General features: G+C 39.1%; 2 protein-coding genes across 5 annotated transcripts; both read left to right on the top strand.

The window, feature by feature from the left end:
• Positions 1-3,707: 3,707 nt before the first annotated feature.
• LOC121237744 (germin-like protein subfamily T member 1) lies at positions 3,708-5,024 on the top strand. Its single transcript, XM_041134608.1, has one exon. It carries the CDS (start codon positions 4,211-4,213, stop codon positions 4,877-4,879), a length of 669 nt encoding a protein of 222 aa, XP_040990542.1. The 5' UTR covers positions 3,708-4,210; the 3' UTR covers positions 4,880-5,024.
• A 1,464-nt stretch (positions 5,025-6,488) lies between these two features.
• Positions 6,489-9,165, top strand: LOC121237739 (5-formyltetrahydrofolate cyclo-ligase, mitochondrial-like). Of its 4 annotated transcripts, none has more exons than XM_041134600.1 (8): positions 6,489-6,775; positions 6,856-6,996; positions 7,625-7,789; positions 7,987-8,028; positions 8,116-8,161; positions 8,422-8,492; positions 8,777-8,903; positions 8,988-9,165. In XM_041134600.1, the coding sequence occupies exons 1-8, from the start codon at positions 6,523-6,525 to the stop codon at positions 8,998-9,000; spliced, it is 858 nt and encodes a 285-aa protein (XP_040990534.1). In that variant the 5' UTR covers positions 6,489-6,522; the 3' UTR covers positions 9,001-9,165. The 4 variants fall into 4 exon arrangements, 3 of the variants coding, with proteins under 3 accessions (XP_040990534.1, XP_040990533.1, XP_040990535.1); XM_041134599.1 differs by having other exon boundaries at positions 8,974-9,165; XR_005934963.1 differs by lacking the exon at positions 8,988-9,165 and having other exon boundaries at positions 8,422-8,581; positions 8,735-8,869.
• The last annotated feature ends 456 nt before the right edge of the window (positions 9,166-9,621 follow it).

Raw genomic sequence — 9,621 nt, 5'->3', positions numbered from 1 at the left:
GAATTCCATGGTCAGCTCAGCAAAGTTCCAGAGTATTGGCCCCAATTCCCTTAGCCATTGCACCCCTAACACCATGTCACAACCCGCCAATACCAACACTTGAACTTCTGTGGAAAAGCTATTTCCCTGCACTCGAAACCTTAGTTCAGGACATCTTCCTTCACTAGTGAGCAACTCCCCATTAGCTACTTTTTCATTAACCCTTTCCTCCCCTTTTATTGCCAAATTCCCTTTTCTTATTACCAAGGGGTCTAGAAAGTTATGGGTACTCCCCGAGTTAACAAGTATGACCACCTCCTGGTCTCCCACCCTACCTCTCAGTCTCATTGTTTTCGGGTTTTGGGATCCTAACAAGGCATGTAGAGAAATTTCTGGTTGTGTATTGGATGTTGGGCTCTCTAAGGGTTCTTCCTCCCCCGAGTCCTCCTTTATCTCCTCAATAAGGAATAGTTTTGGGTTGGAGCATTTGTGGTTCGGGTTCCATTTTGAATCGCAGTAATAACATAGACCTTTATCCCTGCGATCCTTCATTTGGGTATGGTTTATTTTTTGGACAGGAACTAGGGCTTTAGGAGGTCCTTTTGGTGCTATGGAAGGACTATGATAGGGGTATTTTGGGATTGTGGGTTCGGGTAGGGGTAATAAGCCTTTGGAATTCTTCCTTATAGCTCCCAACAGTTCCTCCTGTATCCTTGCTAGGCCATAGGCAGTAAACAATTTATCTAGTTTGAACATTTTAACAGACAATCTTGTATCATCCCTCAAGCCACTCAAAAAACAACTGAGTTTGTAAGACTCAGATAGGCCACCCAACCTATTAGATAAGGCTTCAAATCTGGATTTATAATCCTCAACAGTTCCCACTTGCTTCAAACGGGTCAATAATTCCATGGGATCATCATATGAACTAGGACCAAACCTAGTTAGTAAAGCTTGGGTGAATCCTTCCCAATGATCCAAACCACTCGATTCCTCTAAATCCTAAAACCAGATGAGGGCTTGTCCCTCCATATGAAAGGAGACCATACTCAATTTGTGTTGTGGTAGTGTATTGTAAAAATTAAAGAAATGGTTGGCCTTATAAAGCCAGCCAGTGGGGTCCTCCCCCTTGAAACTTGGAAAATCAATACGTACTGACCTTGGTATCATTTCTCCTCCAGATTCTTGGTGATCCTCACGGCGGCCGCAGTGGTGGTTTGAAGACTCTGTGTGACCAGAGTTGTGAGACAACTTTTGCAACTCAACATTCATGGCTGCCAGTTGCTGCATAATAGCATCAGATTGATGCTTCAAGGTCAATATCTCGGTTTCTACTGTCTTAAACTGGGAATCAGTGGATTTGTTGAGATTTGCCAGACCTTCTTGCAATTGACTCATCCTTGTACCATCTGCCATTTGTTTCTTGTAAGCACAGTGAGATCGAAATCTCTGATACCAGATTGTAACACTCACAATGTAATAAGAACTGTAAATAGGTGAGCTCACTTAGAGGGTGAGAATCCTCCAGAAACTTGGTAAGAAAAGGTAGACGAAGGAGAAGGGAAACCTTAGAGAATATATTTCTGTTTTGAATATTCGATACCTAGCTATTACACGCCTCAGTGACTTATAGCGCCCACTACTGCTAACGGCTTTAACAGAGCCTTTAACCAATCAAACAAGAGTATGAATAACAAACATAAAAGGGTAAAACAGTAAATGACAACAAAAGTATGCCGTTTAAGGCCTAAAGGTAAATAATTGGACTCAAGCCCATATGTATGCTTCCCTCACGTCTAGTCCAAACTTCCCGTGTCCCTGGCCCACGATTAGCTCAGCCCCTCAACCCGATACGTGTGAAGAGATTTTAGTAATAAAAGAGTATTAGATGTGAATTTCTTAATCCCAAATATGATTTATTTTCCATATATCATGTACATGTTTATTGATAATCATGAATATGATAATTGATGACATTAATATTTTGAAAGAATATTGACATCAATTTGCGTATTAAATATTTTTATTTTTTATTCTACATTCAAATTTTAAAATTTATAACTTACGATAAAAACTAGGCCAACGATATTTTAACCCAAGCCCAATTTTTAGCCCCAAAGCCCAGCCCACATACCCTTAACCCTAAAATCATTTCCTCTCTTTTTTTTTCTCTGCAGACAAACCGCTGCTCCACATCTCCAGCTCGCCTTGGCACCGCCACGCCTTGCCGGCGCCGGTGGCGGTAAGGACTCCTTTTCGTTCATCTCTCCCTCTCTCTCTGTCTCTGTCTCTCTCGTTCCTTTTCCATTTTCTCTCGGTTCGGGCTCTGCCGCCGCAATCCACCAAACTCCAGTCTAGCAAAACACACCACTGTAGACCCTCCCCTTCCCTTTCGGCTTTTGTCTCCACCGCACGATCGTAGCATAGGCTCATAATCATAATTGTTGCTTTTCAAAGCATCAGACAAAGCCTTTATCCTCTCTGTTTCTCTCATGCTCTCTGTCTCTCTATCCCAGTAATGCGGGCGCACACACGCATTGTCCCTCTCTGTCCGAGACTCCCACGACCACTCGGAGGACCATTGCCTCACTAGCCAACAGGAATGCCCAGGACAAGCTACAGAGCTCAAGACGCCACGATCATCCAAAAATTTCCACTCCGTACTGTAAGCGGTTCTATGGACTGACCTTAAAAATGTTTGTTGATGGAATTATGAAAAAATGTTCTGTGTGGCCGTGTGTGTGAAGTGATGGAATTATTATGTATGACGTAGATGTGTGTACATGGACTGTCATGTACATATTTTTGTAAGCATGGTGCTAGCGGGCCGCCAGCGTTTTCCGCTGGCATACCGCTAAAATTTATTGTTTTTTCTTTTGATTTTCTAAAATGTTTGAGCGGTAAGTTTAAGCAGCTATTTTCCTTTTTGTAATGGCATGTACGTGTGTGTACGCACCAATAATGTCGTACGAAAAGAAAGGTTAAATGATAAAAAAATGACTTTTTAATTGGAATGTAAGGCTCCTATTCTAGCTTTCGTGAGCTGATTTTTTCACCATCTGATGTGAGGCTGCTGCTACCTAACCTTTAAAAATATAAGCACCCTTTCCTAGTCAAACCATGCAATGCAGAAACGTTCAATTCGGTGATCAGAGCTATGCTGCTCCACTATATATGATTTTACCACTAAATAAATAGAAAGACTAAGTTGATTATTGGTGGTTTTATTATTTATATCATAGCAGATAAATGTGAAAACTTCTAAGGAAGCACTTCCTCAGCTACTTTGTCGTTGAAAAGAGGCCCATTCAGGGCTATCTGGAAATCTAGTAATTGGTCTTTCCATGACTAAATATCTCCATATAAAGTAATTTCAGCTTCACAACGTTGAAGTAGTCAATAAAACTCTGCAACAGCAGGAAGAGGTCATGCCAACTTAACTTTCGTGAGCTGCTTTCCTTGTCCTTGAGATCATGGCTCACGAACCTGCCCAAGTTATTGAATTGATCTTGTCCCAGGAAAATAACTTAGATTATCTTTCAACCGACATCTAAGAATTTACTATTTGCATCTTGTAATCTCTAACAAAAGAGTTTTGCTATTTGCAAGCCTGATGTGTAACACACGACTGTTATGGAATCCATTAAGTTATAAAAAAAATTAGAATACCAATACTTTTCTCATTCGATGGTAAAAATTAGAACACCAAATACTTTTCTAATTCGATTTTGGAGATGTGGGTGTTGTGCCATCAGACCACATGCCTTTGGCAAATACTATTCTAATTCAATGGTGTGTCAAATGTGTCAAAAAGCTTATAGATTTTTGCCTGACAAAACCCAACAAATTTCCAGATGTGTCAAAAAGCTTATACTTTTCTAATCTGTTTCTGTCGTAGTTTCCTGCTTTCAGTGTGCAGTAGGTATTTCTTTTATATACTTTCTGTGGTGCCTATTGTTGGTAATAAATTCTTATTAATTATAAAAAAAACTTTTACGTGATCTTCTGGACCTTTTTGTACCCCCCACATCATTTGACTTGGTCGATATGATGTTTGCCTCGGATAAATCAAAATGATAAAGATGAAGACTTGTGGGGTTTCCAGGAGAGGAAAAGTTCTATATATAGGACCATTATTCCCAACCTCTGGAGTATCCCAGTATCTCATCTACGAAAAGGAAAAAAAAAAAAAAAAAACCATTTCTTCTAAAAACAAAAGCCAATTGCAGCCATGAAGATTCCATCAACTTCACACGTCCACATGCTGTCATACCTCGTCTTGTTGTTGCTTCTCCCCTTGCTTTCCTTTGCAGCCGACCCTGATTCATTACAGGATTTCTGTGTGGCGGATCTGAGTGCCTCTATATCAGTTAATGGCTTCCCTTGCAAACCTGCCTCGGAAGTAACTTCAGATGATTTCTTCTTTGATGGTTTAACCAAAGTGGGTGACACATCAAACATCTTTGGCTCAAACGTCACTGGAGGTAATGTCCTTACTTTTCCTGCACTCAACACGCTTGGGATTTCAATGAACAGAGTGGACTTTGCACCGGGAGGAGTTAATCCACCCCACTCTCACCCTCGTGCAACCGAGAGCGGCGTGATCATTGAAGGGAAGCTACTTGTGGGGTTTGTGACAACTGGAAATGTGTATCACTCTAAAGTCTTGACTGCTGGGCAGATGTTTGTCATTCCTAAAGGACTTGTACACTTCCAAAAGAACGTTGGAGTAGGGAAGGCCCTTACCATTGCGGCTTTCAACAGTCAGTTACCAGGGGCTGTGGTCCTTCCCTTTACTCTCTTTGCTTCAACACCCTCGATTCCAGATGATGTTCTAACGAGGGCCTTCCAAGTAGAAGAACAGGTTGTCCAATCTATAAAGTCGAAGTTCAGTTCTTGAACTATGACCTTCCACTCCAGATAATCTCCCCTTTATCTGAAAATTGTGTTGTAGTAATTCTTTTGATTTGAGGTTGCCTGCCTCCTATTCTTGTGTTGTTATTCTTTGTGTTGATTCATTTTGTTGATTTGAAGTTCAGTTCTTGTAATGCTTGTGTTGTTATTCAAGTTGTTTATCTTTATAGTCATGGTTGCTTATGATTAAATAAGGAAATAAAGGCTTATCCAACAAGAAACTGTGTAACAAAAGACTCGAGTATGATTTGGAAATAATAGTCATGATAAACGTGTCAATGAACCAAAAAAATAGTCATGATAAACGTGTCAGTGAACGAAAGGCATTCAGGGGAATGAGTATGAGGCACCGATTGGTAAAAAAGAGGAGTTGGCATAATCCCCGACAATGAAAGCCAATGATTGCATCACTGCAAAGGAAGTTACAGTTCTGCAGCTCTGGAAAGGGGAAAAAAAAATGAAATAGAAAGAAAAATAAAAGGACACGTTGATCGAGACTTCATGCAGATGAGGACAAACAAAACCGGTTCTTCGTGCCAACCCCAATTACTTGGAAATAACATCTCAACAATTTCTTGGAAATAACCTCAATTGTCCAATGGGGGAATGAATTCATAACTTAGCTGCAACTATGGACGTGGAAGTGGTTACTCAAATCTACACAAGACAAGACATAGAACACGGTGATGATTGAGAGCTTCAACCTCTGCCACACAAAAGAGCGGAGCGATCAAGTAATGGGAGAGCGAAGAGTCCTCACTTCGGCTTGAGGGAGAGCGAAGGAGAAAATGGGTGGGGGCGAAAACTAGACCTTCCAATTCGGAGGTGGGAGAGAGAGAAGAAGCAGAGATCTCGGGTGAGGGGGAAAGGAGATCTACATGATTCATTCCCTACAAGTAATTCTATTTTACATTTGCTGAAATCCATACGTGTCGCACGTTGATTGGATAGTGTAAACCCACTATAATAACCAGGACCAGCTCCTAGGCACTTTCGAATAACATTGAATGACCAGATGCCGAGGGAAAGGGGCGTGTTTTTCCTTTCGAGCAAAAAATGGCCGTGTTTTGTGAAGTTGGGAGAAAAAGCAAAATTGCTGCGCATGCCATAAATTTGGATACAAGAGGCATCTTTCCGTTGAGATAACTCTCAAACCAAACTGAGCCTAATCCATTTGTTTTTATATGAACGCACTACACCTGAGGTTTTTTTTTTTTTTTTTTTTCACACAGAGAAAATAGATTTAATTAAAATAAGAACTTTGATTTTTGAAGCAGCTCAAATTTGGATTGTTGTAAGATATGATTTGCAATATCCTGAAAATTTTATAAGGTGGTCAATAAAATTTTATGAGAAATGCTTTGGGTTTCGAATGAGTTTTTTTTTTTTTTTATTTAGTGATTGTAGAAATTTTCTAATAATGTTGTGAATTTTTTTATTTTTTTTTTAAATATTTATGATGATTAAAAAACTACTTGAAAAAGAAAGAAAAGAAAAAAAGAAAAAAATAAAATATACTATTTGGAACACAAATTCGGACCTCTTTTTCGGTGGCTGTAATGCCACTCAAATCTTGTATTGTTTAAGATGAGAATTTTAAAGAGGGTAAAGCAGTATGAGAGCCGACCCATGAGGCTAATCCGACAAGTGAAGCAACGCGTATTGGCAGCGCTGATGAACCAACCCTCACCAGCACCGGCACCAAACACGCTTCTCTCTCGCCCACCCTCGTACGCGCCTCCATCCACCGTTACCTTCTCGACGATGAACAAGAACACAGAACAAGAACATCTGGACTCCGTGTTCAAGCAAAAACGAGCGCTCCGATCCAGGGTCCGCAAGGCCCTCAAGGCTATGGAGCCCGACCTCAGATCCCAAGAAGGTACTCACAACTGTTATTACCCTTCGTTTCTTACATTGTTTCTGGCACATGGGTCTTACTGTCTTGTTTCTTTTGTTCAGACAATGCCATTCAGAGTATTATTTTGGAATCTCCATGGTTTAAATCTAGTAGGAGATTGTGTGCCTATATAAGCTGCAGTGCTTTGCGGGAAGTTGACACATCAAAATTGTTGTCTGAAACTCTGTCAAATCCAACTGGAGGTGTGTGATCTATCCTACTTATTATTTTTTGGGAATGCGACATTCTTCGTGATTACTAAAATGAGGGCGTTTAGACTTGATTGTGGGTAAGAAATGGAGTAATTCTCAATCCCTCTAGTTTAGCTGGTGAAATTATCTTGGGCAGCTTCACCCAGATAGAGGGGGTTTATGGAGACCATTGTTGTGTAGACAAGCCATTAAATCAAATAAACATGAATGATTCTCCTTTAAGGATATGTTAATGTATGGGAGTAGATTTACCTGAAGTGGTTGTGATTTGAATTACTTGGCACGAATGACTGCTTGGCTCTTCAGAGATTCTGTATGAAAAGGACTAGATGCTCCTAATTTTTAGATACACCTATGTTGTAATTGCTGGAGCAAAACGTGTAGATATGATTACCAGGGGAAATCTCCTATGAAAGTCTTGTTCTTTAAACCAGTCGATTTTATATTTTCATGTCCTAACCACCACCACTTTCTCCGGGCTGCAAACCTTAGGTTTATAACTTTCACTTTTAGCATGAAACAAGATGTTGTGCGACTTTATTACTTTCATGAATCCTTGCTTACCACGTATTTTTTATCACATGTTGGGAAGTACTTAACTTTTTATATTTGACTCAAGATGGCCACACACAGAGAGGAAAAATACTTTATGTTCCACGCGTGGAGGACAAGAATTGTCACATGCGCATGCTGAGAATCTCATGTATTGATGATCTTGTTGCAAATTCAATGGACATCTTAGAACCAGTTCCAGTGGATAGTGATGGAAACGAACGTGAAGATGGTAACTATTTTAAATGTTATAACCTATCTCTCTTGCTCTCATGTAACAACTTCCGCACTCAATTCACCTAAACCTAGCCAAGCTTTATGCATTTTACTCCCGTTCAAATATTTTTTGTAGGCCTAATTTTGCATTTTATAGATGCATCTAAATATATGTACATGGGCTGACACTTACAAGGATTTCTTTTGGTGCAGTTATGCTAGCAAATGAGCCAGTTGATTTGTTCCTCTTGCCTGGTAGAACTTCCTGTTTTCTGATTTGATTATAAAATGCTCCGCAGTTTCACAAACCAAAATGTAGATAATAGCATTTTCTACATTCAGGACTAGCATTTGACAGATCTGGAAGGCGCCTGGGTCGTGGTGGAGGGTATAGTTATGAATCCTGGCCTATCATTTAAACTTCTATTAGCCTATGAAATTGTGGGTGCTGAGGGTAGGCGATATTGTGTGCTCATTTAGATATAAAATCTCTATTTTAAGCTCCTAAAGTATTGGTATTCATTCAGACTCCAAATAACTACTTTTAGTCCTGGATGAAATTTGACCTTTTATTCTTATACGCCAATTACAATTTACATGTTAAAGTCATGCATAACTAAGGTTGCTTTGTTTGATGAAAATCAATAGTTATTATGATACCTTCCTGAAGAAATACCAAGAGCTTGCCAAGGCAAGGGATTGGAAGCAACCCCTCCTTGGTATGTATGAATTCTTTTTTATTTTTGGATAAGTAGTTTCTGAATTCTAGTTTTAAACAATTGCTCAAGGTCTTGTAGCCTGGTTATAAGTGTAACACCCCGACCCCGAGGGTCTAGAGAGTTAACTCATAAAACCTGATAATCAACTCTAACAAGGCTAGAGTACTTCCAAATTCAAGAATATATCCATTTTTCCAAACCTCAAATCGAACGTAAATACTTCAATTAAATAAATTCAATAAGGGTATGCTAGTCACTTGAAATGATTGCGTCTGTTTCTGCAGTTGTGCTGTCATATTCTGTGCAGATAATGGATGAAGGAGTTATAGCAGTCACTCCAGATGACATTCCTGTGGATGCTCTCGTATCCCCAGTCGGTGTGATTCCTATTAGCCAAGCTGCCTTAGACAGGTAACATTATGTAAATCCTTCATTCTACTGATATTTAGATTAGTTGTGATTCTTTTCTGTGTCAAATCAGTCAAGTATGTACAGGATGAAGCTTTGACTTGCACTTGGAAGTTGGAAACCAAACCAGTTGATTGCTTTCTTCGATAATGGGATCTTCATCCTCCAAGAAACTGGAGTTTGGTTATGTCATAAGCGGATCAAGAATTGTATGGTCTCGATTGTTTGAAATAATAAACTATCAAAGGATTGGGATTTTATGTCATGATTGCTTATATACAACCCACATACTCGGGATTTTAGAAGTGCCATTCAAGCTTTATTCATAAAGAAAAGGCAATATCAGTTTCACAAGGATGAAAAAGTCCATAAATAGCAACAAACGGGCCATGAAATCACGAAGCTGCCTAACTATCCTGCGAAAAGTCGTCTATATTAAAAGTTTGAAATAGTATAAACACAATTATTTTACAATTTTTACACAATCTTTCATTAAAAGATGATTGCCTTTCGAATTTAAACCCATCAAATTCATACAAAATTCAATTAAAATCAAAGAAGGAAATGATGGTACGCTCCATAGATTTGTCTCCTCATTTTGACCACCGGTGTATTTAATTTTTAAAAATTTTTCTTTTCTTTTAATAGTTAAGAAAGTGACTATTAGTATATTTGTGTATTTGTTTTATTTTTTTTTAAATATTTAAAGATGTTTAAACAA

Source organism: Juglans microcarpa x Juglans regia, chromosome 6S (genome assembly GCF_004785595.1).
Source record: "Juglans microcarpa x Juglans regia isolate MS1-56 chromosome 6S, Jm3101_v1.0, whole genome shotgun sequence".
NCBI classification, from domain to species: domain Eukaryota; kingdom Viridiplantae; phylum Streptophyta; class Magnoliopsida; order Fagales; family Juglandaceae; genus Juglans; species Juglans microcarpa x Juglans regia.
Note: the sequence above shows the minus strand (reverse complement) of the source record. Positions and strands in the feature narration are given on the sequence as shown.

Excerpts from the sequence above, each read along its gene's own strand:
- LOC121237744 (XM_041134608.1), top strand. The coding sequence starts at position 4,211 with ATGAAGATTCCATCAACTTCACACGTCCACATGCTGTCATACCTCGTC.
- LOC121237739 (XM_041134599.1), top strand. The coding sequence starts at position 6,523 with ATGAGGCTAATCCGACAAGTGAAGCAACGCGTATTGGCAGCGCTGATG. Across the intron at positions 6,776-6,855 it reads CGACCTCAGATCCCAAGAAG|ACAATGCCATTCAGAGTATT; the intron begins GTACTCACAACT and ends TCTTTTGTTCAG. Across the intron at positions 8,029-8,115 it reads TGATTTGTTCCTCTTGCCTG|GACTAGCATTTGACAGATCT; the intron begins GTAGAACTTCCT and ends TTCTACATTCAG.